Genomic DNA, 18,232 nt, shown 5'->3' with positions numbered 1-18,232 from the left:
AATGCAAATACAGTTCTATTACATTAAACATACCCATATTGATGCAACCACTTTTCAGTTTACAGATCCGCATATATAATCGCATATATAATAACTGATCCGATTACATAATTTGTTTCGAATACTTTCAAATATTCTTCCGAGCAATTTTTGATACTTAATTTGATGTAATACAGACGGGACGAATAATTCTACTTTACCACTGCCTAATTTTAAATAAAAAATCATGTAAGCATACTAAAAACTAATGTGGATTAGTTATGTTAAGATTAAAGCTAATGCAAATACAGTTCTATTACATTAAACATACACATATTGATGCAACCACTTTTTAGTTTACAGATCCGCACATATAATAACTGATCCGCATATATAATTTGCTTTGAATACCTTCAAATATTCTTTCGAGCAATTTTTGATATTTAATTTGATGTAATACAGACGGGACGAATAATTCTACTTTACCACTGCCTAATTTTGAATAAAAAATCATGTAAGCATACCGTCATTCGGGGCTACTTTGTGCAGCGGGGGCTACTTTGTGCAAATTCGAATTTGGCATTTTTCAACTGCTGCTATTCAGTATTATGTTTTTCTCACGTTAAAAATGTGTGGAATTTTGAAGATAGAAGTCTCCTCTATTACTGCAAACATTTTTTCGAATTTTAAAACAATCTCAGAGTGTGTTTTGTTTATCCAATGTCAACAACTTTCCGAGAACGTCGGACGTCGAAAAGTGTGCGTGGAAACTTTAGCTGTGAAATGCAAAGAAGTTGAGGAAACAATTGTCGTAAGTACAAAATCTTTTATTTATATATTAATAAACAATTATATCATGTTAGCGTTAAAAAAATTTGAAAATTAATGACAAATAAACGGAAAATGAAAAAAATGCACTGTGGGTTTCATTCGTTTTTTTTTCGACATAAAAATGGTCAGACGTTATAAAAAAATACCTGGAACGAGAAACTACCGTGATTATAATCACGGTAGTTTCTGCAACAATATTTCTGCAATGTTTGCAAGCAGTTGCTGGTGGTATGTCGATTGCAGAAGCTTCTCGGAAGTACAAAATCCACAGAAATACTATCTCTAATAAAATTCACAAGAAACACGTAAAACGTGCTGGTAAACTATTATTTTTCTTCTACAGTGTTTTTTCTAATGAATTAATCAAACGATTTAACACATAAAAATATATTTTATAGAACATCAGGTGATTTTGACAGAAACTGAAGAGCAAGTTCTGTCTAAGTGTTGTGTTCAAATTTATCAATATTATAAATGTTAATGAACATGTAATAATTATTTTTGAAATTTCACCCATTTCAATGCTCAAAAGTGTATATGGTTTCCTTTTGTTTAAACTCAAATGTTTTGAAATAAACATTCTTTTTAAGAAATTTTTTTTATAAAAATGGTTTTTTAACTCTGAAAATTATTTTAAAACTGATATCTTTACATATCTTGATGTTTTTGTTATTAAAAATGTCAACAATTAACTTTTTTAACAATTTTCTATCAATATTTTACTAAAAACATGATTATTAAACTGAATTCCTATCGCTGCACAAAGTAGCCCCTCTTGGGGGCTACTTTGTGCAGCGAAAATAATATGTTTTGACTTATTATTTGTAAATATTACATACAAATAATGCCAATATTGATCAAATTCACTAGTCTGAGTTCAGTTATGAATATAATATCGATAAATCTTACTCAAGTTTGAATTAGCATAGTTTTTTTACATGTCAAAGTTCAAAAACTGCAAAATCATGCACAAAGTAGCCCCACATGACGGTACTTAAGCTTATATACGAGCTTCAGTGCCCATAGTTCCTTTTCCCAGCTATTTTGGAAGTTTAAGTATGTGCCAGGTCTGTTTTTATTTTAAAGTTTTTAATAAATAGTTTATTTTTTTGGCAACTTAGTTTTATTTCATTAATCGATAGCTCATGCTAGTTTTCCCCCACATCAATTAAAAATTAAATGCATTTTAAATTAAAACTAGATTATTTTTCTTACATTTTTAAAGGAAATTTAACGTAACTTAGAATTTTTGTTTTACTCGAAATGAACTTTAAAATCATTGCTTTTATTGTTTTGTATTTGTACTTTTACTTCCACTTTTTTTAAATCGTTACTTTTTAAAATCAAAACTTTTTACTTTTCACTGGTCAGTTTTGCGTTAAGTACTCAAAATAATTTTACTCTTAACTTTTTAAAAGAAACGTTCCCATGTACGTTCACAATAAATAAAATAAAAATTACATTTAACTATGAATATCAATTTTAATCTTCTGTCTCAAAAAACAATAATTGTCATTCCATATGCCCTAAAACATAATTAATTTAGAAGATCAAAGGGTAATATATTATTAATATTAGGGTATTGGTAAATTAATAATTTTCATTCTACATATTTGTAATTATCACTAAAACTAATGTTCTTGAACATTTTTCTCATACTGACTTTTGACTCAGATAATCAAATGCTACGTTATGATATTTACAGTGACTTGTACTGAAACAAATAGTTAACATAAGTTCATTATACATTATTCGAATCTTACACTAAAAACACACTATAGGCTCTAAAGGTTTAAATCAATTATCAGTGAATGTAAATTTACCAAAGGTGTTTTTTTATATAATATTTTTCATAAAATCCACTCATAATTTTCATTTTATGGTTAAAAAAAATATCTAACTATCGTTGGATATACTTTTTGACCCTTATATTTCTTCTGATATATCCTTTGCCTATCTTTAGATACTCGTATAACCCTCTGAGGCAGAATTTTTATTGTTGTTGTAGTTCATTTACGTCGCACTAGAGCTGCACAATGGGCTATTGGGAACGGTCTGGGAAGCATCCCTGAGGATGATCAGAAGACATGCCTTCACAATTTTGATCCTCCTCTGAGGGGATGGCACCCCCGCTTCGGTACGCTTCGTTACGATCTGCATGCGAGGTCGAGCACTTTACGGTAGATCAGTTTAACGAGGATCAAAACCGCACACCCTCGGTCCCTATGCATACTGATCCAAGTGGTCACCCACCCGCACACTGACCGCAGCCAGTGATGCTTGACTTCGGTGATCTGCTGGGAACCGTGTCTTAACGATCAGTCNAGTGCCCTACCAACCAGGCTATCCCGGCCCTAGCGAAACAATATTTTTTATTTTATAACCGTCGTTGAACAGCTAACCCAATTTTCGGGTTTACGACTACTAATGTTCAATGCCACGTTATGATATTTACAGTGACTTGTACTGAAACAAATAGTTAGCATAAGTTTATTATACATTATTTGAATCTTCCACTAAAAACACACTACAGGCTCTAAAGGTTTAAATCAATTATCAGTGAATGTAAATTTACCAAATGTGTTTTTTTATATAATATTTTTCATAAAATCCACTCATAATTTTCATTTTATGGTTGAAAAAAATATCTAACTATCGTTGGATATACTTTTTGCCCCTTATATTTCTTTTGATATTTCCTTTGCGTATCTTTGGATACTCGTATAACCCTTTGACGCAGAATTTTTATTGTTGTTGTAGTTCATTTACGTCGCACTAGAGCTGCACAATGTGCTATTGGGAACGGTCTGGGAAGCAGCCCTGAGGATGATCCGAAGACATGCCTTCACAATTTTAATCCTCCTCTGAGGGGATGGCATCCCCGCTTCGGTAGCCCGACGATCTGCATGCGAGGTCGAGCACTTTACGGTAGATCAGTTTAACGAGGATCATAACCGCACACCCTCGGTCCCTATGCATACTGATCCAAGTGGTCACCCACCCGCACACTGACCACAGCAATGATGCTTGACTTCGGCGATCTGCTAGGTAGAATTTTTATTAAATATACTTTTCAATATTATGTAATAATTTAGTTTAATAATTTGTAATAATTTAATAGAAAATAATATATTTAGCATTTTAATATTTTGTGGTTATGAAATATAACATAAAAACACAGGTGATTTTTCAGCAATAAAGGTCAACAACTCATTTAAAAACAATATTTTTTTTTCTTTCAAATTTGCATTTATTTAGATCTAAGAATACACTTATCTATCATTAAAATTTCTTAAATTTACAAAATCTATTATGGATAAACTTTTGAATATGAATGAAATAAAATAAAAAAATTTAAAAATTCCTTTTTTTTATTTTATATTTTCATACAAATATAATCGCGACAATCTAACAGATTTTTTTTTTCAAAACTATTAGATTTTTTTTTAATTAAAAAATATAACGAAACATATTTTCGAATAAGAGTGTCAGAAAATATGTATTAAATCATCTGCCAAACAAACTTACTAGATTTAGATGATGTGTCCACTTGCTCCTGCGGCTCCTTAATCCATGCTTCGACGGACACATAATCCTTGACAAATCCAGGGACCTGGCACTTTAAAACTGCAGTGTTCCCCTTTAAAACAAACTCGTCATGCATTTCCACTGCATACCTCTGCGGTAAAACTAGAGGGAACAAAATAATAATATATTCAGATCAGAGATAGTACAGAAGAACGGATTTAAATAAATACATTTCTTTTTATCTCAGACTACTTATATCCGCCACTTACTCGCTTCACTTACCAACCCCTACAATTACTTAGTAATCAATTCTTTGCTATTTTTTGATGATGATAATAAGATCGTTAATCTAACATAAGACTTACGTTGATTGTTGGGATTAACTATGCCGTAATGGCGTTTACAATGCTTCGAACTGCCCTCTGCGTCGTTCAGGATCTTTTATGGACTTCATTCATTTAATAAGCAGCCCCGTGCTTTTCTTAACCCAATAAAAAGCCAAGAAGAATTGAAAAAAAAGAAAAATTTACGAAAGAAATAATTATAATAATAAGTTTTATTTTCTGCGCATAAGCTGCATGCACATAAAACCCAAAATGAGATTGAAATAAAGAAATCGAGAAAAAAAATGTATATAAATAGAAAGATGATAATATGATGATTCAGATTTCACAGGGATAAGTAAATATTGATTCATTTAATAGTGATCACTAATAAACAGTAAGATCAATTTTCCCCGTGCAGTTGGTGACTGATGCACGTTAAAATTCTGTTGAGTCGCAAAGTCCTCCATGTTCCCATAACAAATCAACACCTCTGGGGGTACTGGATTGGAAATCGATCATTCTCTGATTCAGGTCGAAATTACGATCTGTATGAATGGGTTCGAATTATAAACAGGAGTGACAGAAGTCGAATTCTTGGCCATAGATGGCGCCACTGAAAAAAGAAAGAATCGCACACTCTGCCTTAAATTTGCTCGGTTTCAACAAGCAGGCTTGCCCTTGTGGCAAGTAGCATTAGAACCAACCAACCAAGATCAATTTACAAAAAAAAAATCTACCACTCTATTATTATACATTATTAATATACATAATTATTATACATTATTATATATTTATTTAATATAATAATTATTATACATTATTAATATATTCATTGAACTATGATTTTTTTGGTACGAAAAATTTCCTTATTTTTTTTTAAATTGGTCATTACAAAAGGTGTAATTGAACTGAACCACAGAGTATCTGTATTACTCTTATAACTTACTCTTATAACCTGTATTACTCTATACATTATTACGGCTACAGTGGACTTTTAATAAGTTTTCTTAAAAAATAATGTTACATTGCTGTAACTTGCAGGGATTTTTTAATATTTTGATAGAGAACATTAAAAAAATAATTTGATACCCAATTCGTGCTATGACAAGAAAAATATAATTTTTTTCACAAAAAAAAATTTAAAAAAAATTGTCGAATTATTTTGAAGTTTAAATAAGCTCCTTGGTCTAAATGTTTCCTTAAATTCAAAGATTATTTGTTAATTTCAACTCTATTTACATTTCTCTTCAAATCGTAGGGGGAAAAATTGCACATTTTCCTACTAATTTTTATACAGAGTAGAAAAAGGAAGTTTCGGCACAAAAAATGTTCTATGAGCATTTTTTCTATGGACATTTTGGAACATTTGGAGTTCTATGAACATTTTGGAACATTGAAATGACTATAAAAAATATTTTGGCGACTTATTTTGAAATATTTTCTCTACAAATTTTTTTAATGATCTAGAGACTGAATCAAAAACGTTTCATTGAATAGTAATCAAAATTACAGCCCATGGAACGATTTCAAATATAGATTGAATTTTGAAATTGGATGAGAAATAGTACACAAAACACTCACAAAAACAAGTTTTTGTAATAAAAAAGCAAAATAACACTAATATTGTCAAATGTTTTACAAATTCTTATGATTTTAATAATTAATATGCTTTTTTATATCATTTAATTTAATATAAAATGGTCAAAACTAGAAAATCGATTTTTCGAGTGATTTTGGGTGTCCACTGTAGACCTTATTGACCATATTGTAATTTTATAAAAACAAGTCAATCATTTACTAATTTGAATTTATTAACAAATATAGAATAGTATGAAGTAAAAAGAGGCTTAAATGTTTTAATGACAATTATGCATTTTTAACTAAATTACCAATTGGAAATATCTAGATGTAATGCAAATTTTCTATTTATATAAATTTAATTTAATTATTTAAATTAAAAATTTTATTCTGTTCATTTAAATTTAAAATTTTATTTTATTTATAAAAATTAAAAATTTAATTTTATATTTAAATTTACAATTTTATTCTTCTTATTCAAATTTTAAAAAAAAATTCTATTTCTTATTTCTATTTATATAAAAGTAATGTTTATTATGTTTTATTAGCTTATCAAATATTAATGTTGTCCAAAACGTATCACTCATACTTTTATTTAGTACTTCTGATATGAACTTGATTAGTAATTCCCAAATGTAGTTGTCATGCCAATAGAAATTGCTATCAAATTTGTTACCGGAATTGCCCGGATGTAACAGAACTACTTCACACTCTTGTTCTAGTATCTGAACTACCTTTATAGCTCCCACGTGAAGAGCTTTTATTCAATTAAACAACCAATGAGGCATAGACTATTGAGTTAAAAAGGTATATCGGACGGGATTAGGAGAAATTCACCCTCTGTTTAATTAAATCAAGTCTACTGAAGTAAATAATGGATGATGTCAGGCAGAAATCTCACATCTGGTCAATTAAGAAGATTTCTAGTTGCAAACGCTCCATCAAATGTTGAATATTATGAGTATTACTATATTAGAAGTGAACGTTATTTCGTTTTGTTTTATTTAACTTTTTATTTTATTTTATAACCGTCGTTGAACAGCCTACCCAAGTTTTGGGTTTACGACTACTAATGTTCAACTCCGCAGCTTTGTAATTTTGAACCCAATTCAGAAGACAAGGGAACTCCTATATGAAGTATTGGGGGAAATTTGCCTTCATGAAGGACTTTTTGATGAAACTAACCAGCATTTGCGTTACATGAAGAGGAAGACCACGAGCAACTCCTACGGTTAGCGTGACGGCAAGGGGACTCTAACCCGTAATCCGTCTGCCAATGAGGATATTTCACGTCAGCACTGTGGTCGGTACAAGCCGGATGCGGAATTCGTATTGACCAGCCATCGCCTAGATCGAACCCCGTTTCACCTCATTGGAAGGCGAACGCAGTATCCCCTGAGCAATCGTGGCTCTTTATTTAACTTTATTATAACGCTCGTATATTTTGAAATTTTCTGAAAAAAAGAAGAGAAAAGAATAATAAAAAATACATAAAAAAACTTTCAGGGTTAGCCTGATAGCAAGATAAATCTATCGCTTGATTCATCTACCACAGATGATGGTTTTTGTCAACAGTGTGGACAGTTCAGGTCGGGAACAAAATTGAAACAGAGGGGGAGGAAAGCACTACTTCCTGATCCATCCCTGTTTATAGTTCATTTCACAGGGTGCGTAGAGATTTTAAAAAGTGCTTAGTTTCGATTTTCGTTTTATGGAAGCCCTTAAAGGTGCTTTTTTCATTGGGTGTTTTCAAAAAGTGCTTAATTTTCACTTTTGCAAAATGAGTTTTTTCTTTTACTATGTTGATTTTCGATTCGAATTGCGCTAAAAGACACAGTTCGCATTGTTCTATTCAAAGTTTTCACAATTAATTCTCCCCCCATCTATTTCGGCGTGTTGTCAGTCCGTAGCGTATGAAAGCGCTATTCGTTTTACATGATTCAAAATTTCATGATTTTTGACAACTGTCAAAAGCAATGCCAGAAGTTTTTTTTCGACATGACGGTTAAAACAAGATAAAACCGTTAACTGTCAAAAGTTTTCCAACCCTGTCGAATTATGGTATTTTTTTAAGTGCTGAAAAATATTTTTTGAGTACTTGAAAAGTGCTTAAAGAGGTGCTTATTTTTTGTCAAATAATTTGGCTACGCACCCTGTTTTAAAATAATTATCCTAGTCTGTTATATTTCATAAGGAATTTCATGTCAAGTGTAACGCACACTTGAAAAAAATTAATTTTATTAAAATTTACGTTGTTTGAAGTATTTTTTTTTTAAAAAAAACTCTTAAATATTTTAACATATTAATTGAAAGTTATGAGGGATATGATTATAAAACATGTTTTAACGCTGTTCAGTATTTTCTTTGTGAACACGCCATTTTTGAATGCTTTGGCTCATACACATCCAAGTTTGACTGCTGCGTTTAAAAAAAAATGTAATATTAAAATATTCCCGTGTTTTCCGAAACTCAACTAACTCCCGTGCTGAATTCAAAAATATCAACATTTCCACGTCATGACAAAAAAAACAGAAACTTTTAAATAGTAACTTAAAAATATAACGATTACATAATTTTTCACACGCTTGCTTACAGAAAGGTTTTTGAAATCAAGCTGATATCACTATTTGATTCCAGATATTTAAGAATTAGGTAACAGCTTCGGCCGCTATAAAATAAAACGATGAAAAATAATAAACATTTATTAAAGATTATCTTTACAGATAATTACGTACAACAATTTCATAATTATGTACAAACATATTTCGAATCACTTAAACATTTCTTAATAATTTGCTCATTTTTGGATATTTTTCAACACAAAACTCTGGTATTACACCACAGTTTTTACAGAGCATATTTTAACACTTTTATAGCATTTCAAATATTTACAATAAAACAAACTGCTATATATTTTTAAAAAATATTGTACGAAACTAATATTGATGTTTTATTATAATCTGCTCCCTTTTGTTAGGAGTATATTTAAAACGTTAAAAAAACAATCGGAAAGCTTTTATTTTAGTTAAAAGCGGAGAAATAATTCTGTTTTCAATATTTTTACGCCCAAGTTTGACGCCAAAACTAGGCAAACATATTATACGTCTACGTTTTTAGCTTTATGAAAGAGAGTATAAGTATTTTGATACTTCTAGGAAATATGTTAAGGCATTGCAATTTATACATGCTATGCTCTAGATGGAAAATATTGCGTTCTGAAAATCATAATACTTTTATTGTAGTTCGGGCAATCGGGAAAAAAAATTGCGACTCAGGTATTTCGATTGAAAATATGGTAAAGCGTTTTATTTATAGGATGAAATAAATCTTAATCCACATCTTCTGGAATAGGCTCAGACAGAACGAACGCAGCCTTTTTATGTACATATGGAAACACTGTAACTGTAGTATGGGTCTACTTTTTGGATATATTGTTTTATAGAATTTATTTGCATCGGATCTTAAATTGTTATGGAATTGAATTTCTGTTGAGATTTTATTTTGTTCCAAAACATGCTGTTTGCGTCCCTTATTCCTAAAATAGAATGGAATGAAAGCAATATTCTGTTTCCATTTAGTGAATTTATTTGTATTAAAATAAAAAAACAAAGTATTTAAAGATGAAATAAATATGATTATTTATTTTAATGATAAATGAGATTATTATAGGATTCTTTTCGCTTACGATTTAAATAATAGTTGTAGCATTTTTGATGTTTCATCAAATTATAGCGTTGCAAACATCACGTAAATTAATAAGCCTTTACCAATGTTTTTAAACTCTTTCAAACATTTATCCATAAAAGCCTCTAAAATGTAAAAACAAAAAATTTAAAAAAAAATCAACTGAATCCACTCTCAAAATCAACGGCATAATTAGTCACTTACAACAAATCAAACACACGGTTGTTCATGGGGTTATATTATGGAATGTGTTGCGGGGACTTGGATTTTTTTATCGCGTTGAATCAGTTTCCAGATCAGATCTAATTGGATAGCTGCTAGCGATATTACGCGTGTGTGTCGAACCTGATTAGCTAACCCATGCGTGACATCACTTGCAACTATCCCATTGTGTATGATTTTTTTTTTTAAATTTGTAGGATTTTCTACTTTTTTTTTTGTTTGTGTTGAATGGCATTGCTTGTCGATTTAAAAATTTCCTATAATCTTTTAGTATTAACCTCTTTTTTTTTACCTACTTTATAATTATGTTTTTTGTTTAATTTTTTAATCCTTTTCTTCGGCTTTTATGCATTTTGCAATTTTATCTTACAGTGACAAACTAAAAACGTTTTATAACCGTCATTGAACAGCAGACCAATTTTTGGGTTTACGATAATCCATGTGCAACTGAGTAGCCTCGTAATTTTGAACCCAATCCAGAAAACAAGGAAACTCCTGGATCAAGCATTGTTAGAAGTTTGCCTTCGTGGAGGACTTTTTGATGGAACTAACCCCACATTTACGTTACATGGAGAGGAAAACAACAAACACCTACCGCGGTTACCCTGATGGCAAAGGGACTCTAACCCATGATCCGTCTACCACTGAGCATATTTCACGTCAGCACTGTGGTCGCCGGGTGCGGAATTTGTATCGACCAGCCATTGCTGGGATTCGAACCCGGTTCATCTCATTGGAAGGCGAACGCTCTATCCCCTGAGTCATCACGGCTCAAGTAATTAAAACTGCAAGTGATAAGCTGTAGGTTCTTAGAATTTCGACTTTAAAAAGAGTTCAACAATCCATACGAAACTAGAGTGGAATAGAATTGTGCCCAATGACCGAGTGACTTGAGTCCGAATTGCGAAGCGATAGAAGCGGAACCACGAAAAAAAGTTTACCCAGACATGGCAAACGCAGCGAGCAAGGCTTGGGGCCCTCTATTATTAGAATAATTCGAAATTAAAACATTACGTAAACTACAAAACATTTTCGAGTACCCGATCAAATGGTAGCAACTACAGTAAGAATCAGTAAATTTATATTAACTGTACAATATAAAGAAAGAATCATTAATTTAGGATGCATGTACAATATTCCTAAATATAAAATTAGTCTGTTGATGAAACGTACAATCACTACACAAAGAATATATGAATTAGAACAAGTCTTAACAAAACTAAAACGAATATAAATAAACTAATAATAATTTAGTATAATTGAAACTGATATGTGTGAAACTTCTAATCAGAACACAATTGTTTTTATTGTGGGACTAAAAACATTTATGCCCTTTTGTATCAATTTTGTTCTTGTTTCTGTTGACTATTCTAACGTACAAAATCAAGGCTTCGTTTTCTCTTTTCGATTGCAAACAAAAAAATATTTATCGTCTGAAATTGGCAAAATGAGAGGTTTAGAACAAAATCCAAAATTGGCGAAAATGAAAAGATTATATCCACTTGCTCCTTGGCGTCAGCTTCATCAATTGTTGGTGTTTAGATTTAACTATTAATATTTTTAAAATGTGTAAGAACGCTTGATTCGTTATTAACTTGAAATAACAAGATTTTTGGACTTTTTCTTTAACGCCACAGTTTTTTAAGTGTATTAAAATTTCAAAGTACATTTTAACAATTTATTAACACAAATTAAATATGAGAATGCTTGATATTTAACAGTGAAGTATCCATATAATGTCTCCGAAAAAGCTTCTCAATTCAACGTTTTAAAGTAAAAGTATTATGAAAAAGAACTTAAATAAGCACATTTATATTTTAAAATAATATTACTAAATCACTAATGTAATTTCTTTTTTCTAACTTCCCGGAACTTTTCCTTTCGAGAAAAACAAACAATACGAGAGTTCTTTTCGAAACAATTTGCTTTAGAACAAACATATAAGATCATAAAATCTTCTTAAAACCCGGTTTAATATACGAGTGCAATCAGAATTCAATTTCGTTAAATGGCAAAGTACTTGGTTCGAGAGTTTTAGCTAATTATTGGGCAACCTTTAAAGATATTCTAAAGTGTCCATTAGTGAAAATACTTTTAGTTGAAAGTTTAGAAAGTTTACTATTATTTATTCAGTAGGGGATTAGTAACAGTAAATTGCAACATCTTTGTGATTTACAGATGCAATAAAAATAAGTGTTTACATCACCCACTTATAATTATTAAGAAAATGATAATCAGTACTAAAAACATAAACATTTAACACTTATAAACATAAATTATAGTATTCTAGAGTTCATCACATGTATTATTCATTATAATTATCATTGTTATAAAATTCATTCACCAGCACTCATACCTGTCATTTTTTTATTGAAAATAAATAAAGACCAGTCTCATAAGAAATTTATATTCAATTTAATATTATAATATATAGTCATATTAATTTTCATTTTCATTTTTTATTACAATAAAAATTCATTAAATATTGTCATATAAGAGATTATTTGAAAATAGCAGGAAAGTTATTTCTTATTCTTGTTCCCAAATTTTAAATTGTTATTCTATATTTATTTTTTCACCAGTTAATGTTGACTGAATAAAAATTTGTACAATTTTATAAAAGTAACTATGATTCATTTACGTTTAATAATTGTAAAATGGAAGTTAAATGTTTTCATGATAAAACGTTGTATTTTTTATTATTTCATTGATATGCATTGACTGGATACAAATTTGCATACAGTTTCTAATAAAAGTAACTATGATTCATTTACAGTTAATAATGGTGAAATGTTAGTTGAATGTTTCTATAATAAAAAGCTGCATTGTTTTTGTTTATTATTTCACTGGTGTGCATTGACATAATACAAATTTATATACATTTTTAAATAAAAGTAACTGGGATTTATTTACGTTTAACAATTGTAAAATAGTAGCTAAATTCTTTTCATGATAAAATGTTGTATTGTTTATTATTTCCCTTTTATTCGTTGACTGAATACAAATTTGCACACATATTTTTCAATAAAAGTAACAATGGTGTGCTTTGACTGAATACAAATTTGTATAATTTTTTTTTAATTAAAGTAACTATGATTCATTTACGTTTAACAATTATAAAATGGTAACTGATTTTTTTCAGGACAAACTGTTGCATTGTTCATTATTTCCCTGATATTCATTGACTGAGTACATTTTTGCATATATTTTTTAATGAAAGTACCTATGATTCATTTACGTTTAACAATTGTAAAATAGTAGCTAAATGTTTTCATAATAAAATGTTGCATGTTTATTATTTCCCTGGTATGCATTGACTGAATATAAAGTTATATGTATGCATTTTTTTAATAAAAGTAACTATTATTCATTTATGTATAACAATTGCAAAATGGTAGCTAAATTTTTTTCATGATAAAACGTTGCATTGTTTATTATTTCACAGGTATGAAAAAATGTTCCGTAACAAAGATACCATTATGTGTTAACTTCCCAATAAATAAATATCACTTTTATATCCAAGCCTTTAAATTTGAATAACACTAAAGCTCAAAAAATATAATAACAATATTGAATAGTATTAAAAAGAGTAGATAAATAAATATTATTGGTAAATCCCGTATGATAATTGATAAAAAACTTTTTTAGCAAATACCGTTACAACTTTTGTTATTTTTATGCTGATAATAAATAAAGACCTATTTTTTTATGATTACATCTAATAATTTTTCTGCCTAATTAGATGACCGGTAAAACGATTCGATATTGCATGGTTATGTAGTAGTATTAAACTTGCAGTACGTCTACTACGTTGTGCAATGGGCTAAATAATTTTTATTTCATAATCGTCGCTGAACAACCGACCCAAGTTTTAGTTAATGACAACCAATGAACAACTCCGTAGCCTTGTAACTTTGATCCCAATCCAGTAGATAGGGGAACTTTTGAACCAAATAATGGAAGAAAATTTCCTACGAGGAAAAATTCTGATGTAACTAACACACATTTGTCCATCACTATATCTGTGTATCACTGTATATTTGTCTATCACGGCATTAGTCTATAACTAACCCGTCTATCACTGAGGATATTTTGTTATATTAGCACTGTATGGTCGGTGCGAGTCAGGTGCGGAATTCGTATCAACCAGCCATCGCTGGTTTCGAACCCGGCTAAACTTATTAGGAGGTGAGCACTCTATCCACTCATTCAACAAGATTCACACAATGAGCTATTGGTGACGGTCTGACAAACATCCCTAAGGCTGAGCCGAAGACTAGCAAACGGATTTTTTCCTTAGGGGGGGGGGTGAGTTTTGCAATTTTGGCAAAGCGGAAAATTGCACCTGTGCGGGTAAATCCGACGACACTGACAATATGGCAGCTTCTAACAAAGAAACAGTCTTGTCACTTTCTAATTTTTTATTTATATTTCATTTATACTATGAATGTTGTGGTTAACGGTAGATTTTGGTGCCATCGTTTTTTTTTTCATTTTCTTAAATTAAATTACACTTTCTTTAAATATATTTTCTTCCAGGATTAACAATAGCGGCTTGGTGCTGATTTAACTTGACATTATGCATTCTTTTTCTTAATTCAATATTGTTCTGCCATAAATGCTTATATTTAACTGAGCTGTGTTGGCTAGGGGATAGAGCTCTGGCCTTCCAAGGAAATGACGTAGGTTCGAATCTCAGAGATGACTGGTTGATATGGACATGGCACCCAAATCTCCCCGATCACAGTGGTGACGTAAAATATACCAAGTGGTAGACGGATCAAGAGTTAGAGTTCCCTTGATGTCAGTTTAAAGAGAAAGGCTTTCGCGGTTTTCTTCTCCATGCAAATGCGATGGAGTTTCATCAGAAAAGTCCTCCACGAAGACTAGTTTCTCCCAATATTTGATCCAGGAGTTCCTTTGTTTTCTGGGTAGAATTCAAAATTACAAGTCTCGGGAAATGAAAATAGATAGCTGTTAACGCAGAATAGGGTCAGATGTTCAATGCCTGTAAATAAAATATGCATTTAATTGTGTTTTATATATTTATATTTTATGTATTAACATTTTAGATATTTATATTTTATGTATTTATATTTTATGTATTTATATTTTATATATTTGTATTTTATATATTTATATTTTGTATATTAATATTTTATGTATTTATATTTTGTATATTTATATTTTATATATTAATATCTTATATATTTATATTTTATATATTAANTTTATATATTTATATTTTAAATATTAATATTTTATATATTTATATTTTATATATTATTATTTTATATATTGATATTTTATATATTTATAATTTTCATGCTTTGCATTTAAAATCAAATTGCGCGAAAAAATGTTATGTTCAGTTAAATTAATTCATTAAAATACAATAAATATTTAATCCAGCATATGTCTTATGACTTTTACTAATTCAAATACAAAACAGATATTCGTTATTTTGGAAATATAAACTTAACTAGCGATGTTTGCATAGCGGAGATTAACTACGTCGCGAAAAGCCTGTTTCGTAATGCAAGAAAGGGATAAGACTTTAATCTCTTCTACCTTATGCTCGAGGACCGATGGGGCTTATCTCCAAGAAAGCAGATGTAATGGAAAACATTTCCCTTTCTAGAAATCCCATTATTGCAGTGTTGAAGGGAGAATTTGACGTCAAAAATATTATTAATGAGCTCCTGTTTCTACTTTTTTTAAACATTTGACTACATCTTCTGAAATAATTATCATAAATTGTGTCTCGTTGTATTAAATTATCATTAAATCTCAATGCTGAACATTGATAATGCCTCGTTTGTTATGATTAATATTTTGATTAATATTTACAGCCCAGGTGCCCCCAGATACTTCAGTTAAGAACCACGGTGGCTCAGGGAATAGATGATACGCCTTGCAATGAGGTGATCCTGGTTCGTTGTTGTCCAAGCTTGTTGCTACGAATTCGGCTTCCTGCGTACACTGACCACAGCGCTAACGTAAAATATCCTCAGTGGTAAACGAATCATGGGTTAGAATCCCCTTGACGTCGGGCAAACTTATGAAGGTTTTCGTTATTTTCTTCTCCATGTGACGTGATGAAAGCTAGTTTGCCCCAATGCTTGATCCGGGAGCTCCCTTGTCTTTTGGGTTCTGTTCAAAATTACAAGCCAACGGAGTTGAGCAATTCACCGTTCAATATCGTTTCTGATTCTGAACATGGTATGTATAATTCAGCTATTGTTTGATACTTCCTTTGATAAATAAACTTAAAACTTATTTATTTGAAACCAACTGCATACCCATGTGGAGTGGAAAAAATCAATAAATCCAAATCAATACCAAACAACACTACGAAGTCATGCACTGACATAAAAAACTAATACCGACACAATTAATACTGAAGAATAATCAGGAATCACCATCACCACAATATCGGAGTGATTTTTGATGGGCCAACATTAAAAAAACAAATTGTTGATCCAACAATTGTTGATCCAAAACCTATTGATCCAACAAGAATTCCCATAAAACTATCATGAAATAGCATAGTTGGAACCATCATGGACCATCGTGGATTGCTGGTCCATGATAATCAAACTTCTCTTGATGATTAACCATCATACTATTAAAGTAGAATTTTCCATCATTGAAGGATGGATGTTTTTTGATAATGCATTTTATATTGTATTCATAAATATAATATTTATATTATAAAAAATAATTTAAATATCTAACGTTACTTTAATTTTATTTAATTGCTTGCTATAAACGATATCCGCCTTAAGATATTTTACTCGAACTTATTATCATATTGAAATATTTTTGAAATATTATTTATTCGATTTCTATTTGAAGCTAAATCGAAAATGTAATAACACAATAATGTAATTCTATAATTTGAAATAAAAATTCAAAAGTCAAAGTAATATTTTTGAAAAAATAAGTAATAAGTGGCATATTAGATACCCGAAAATATTAAACAAATAATACTAAACCATTAAACTGGCACACAAATTGAAAAAGATTTGTAATCTCTACTTAAGAGCGTTCTCTACTCCTTAGTTCTTTTGGAATAAGAAATGATACAAATTGGAAGCTGTTTATATAGGCTTTTTTTTTCAATTGCCTTTGTACTCCTTATTATTTCTTCCTGCAATCAAACAGATTTCGATATTTTCAGTCCTTTCTCCTTTAATAGTGACTTGTTAAATTTCGATTGCGTGTTTGTTTTACATTCGATAAAATATCAATTGATAATTCTTAATGAATCATTTTCATCTTTAATGGTTTTGAAAACCCAAATGGGAAGTCGGATAAAAAAAATTTGAATAATTGGCGCTCATGGGAAAAGTCAGACGAAAATTAAACATTATTTTTTTTTTTAATTGATTGCAAGAAAACCGAACCTACCCAAGACCAAATTTTTGATGGTTTTTCTTTGATGGACCAACATAAATATGATAGTAACCATCATGACCTTCCGTCAAAAACCATCATACTTTTATGATGGTACCAACAAGAATTACCATCACCTCATATTAGGAATTGGAACAAATTTATTTTGGACCAACATGAACAAAACCACCATGGTTTGATAGTATTTTCCGATGGTCCAACAAAAATATCCANCCCAAACGGGAAGTCGGATAAAAAAAATTTTAATAATTGGCGCTCATGGGAAAAGTCAGACGAAAATTAAACATTATTTTTTTTTTTTTATTGCAAGAAAACCGAACCTACCCAAGACCAAATTTTTGATGGTTTTTCTGTGATGGACCAACATAAATATGATGGTAACCATCATGACCTTCCGTCAAAAACCATCATACTTTTATGATGGTACCAACAAGAATTACCATCACCTCATATTAGGAATTGGAACAAATTTATTTTGGACCAACATGAACAAAACCACCATGGTTTGATAGTATTTTCCGATGGTCCAACAAAAATATCCATCAAGAACCAACATGGTTTGATGGTCCAACAAAAAAATTAATCAGGAACCGACGTATGTTGTTGGTTTCCAACTTATATTCCAACAAAAACCATCTTAATTCCTGATGGTACCATTAAGACTG

The 18,232-nt window shown here is 30.3% G+C and overlaps 1 protein-coding gene across 1 annotated transcript in view; it reads right to left on the bottom strand.

Moving 5' to 3' along the window:
- The window catches only part of LOC107444320 (cell adhesion molecule Dscam1-like), a 159,371-nt gene that overhangs the window by 104,838 nt on the left and 36,301 nt on the right, over positions 1-18,232 (bottom strand). The window contains exon 3 of the mRNA XM_071177538.1: positions 4,339-4,500. Coding sequence (XP_071033639.1) covers positions 4,339-4,500 — 162 coding nt within the window. The remainder of the gene's footprint in view (positions 1-4,338; positions 4,501-18,232) is intronic.

This window comes from Parasteatoda tepidariorum, chromosome 1, assembly GCF_043381705.1.
Source record: "Parasteatoda tepidariorum isolate YZ-2023 chromosome 1, CAS_Ptep_4.0, whole genome shotgun sequence".
Classification (NCBI taxonomy): Eukaryota; Metazoa; Arthropoda; class Arachnida; order Araneae; family Theridiidae; genus Parasteatoda; species Parasteatoda tepidariorum.
The sequence above is the reverse complement of the archived record's forward strand: the minus strand, read 5'-3'. Positions and strand labels throughout refer to the sequence as shown.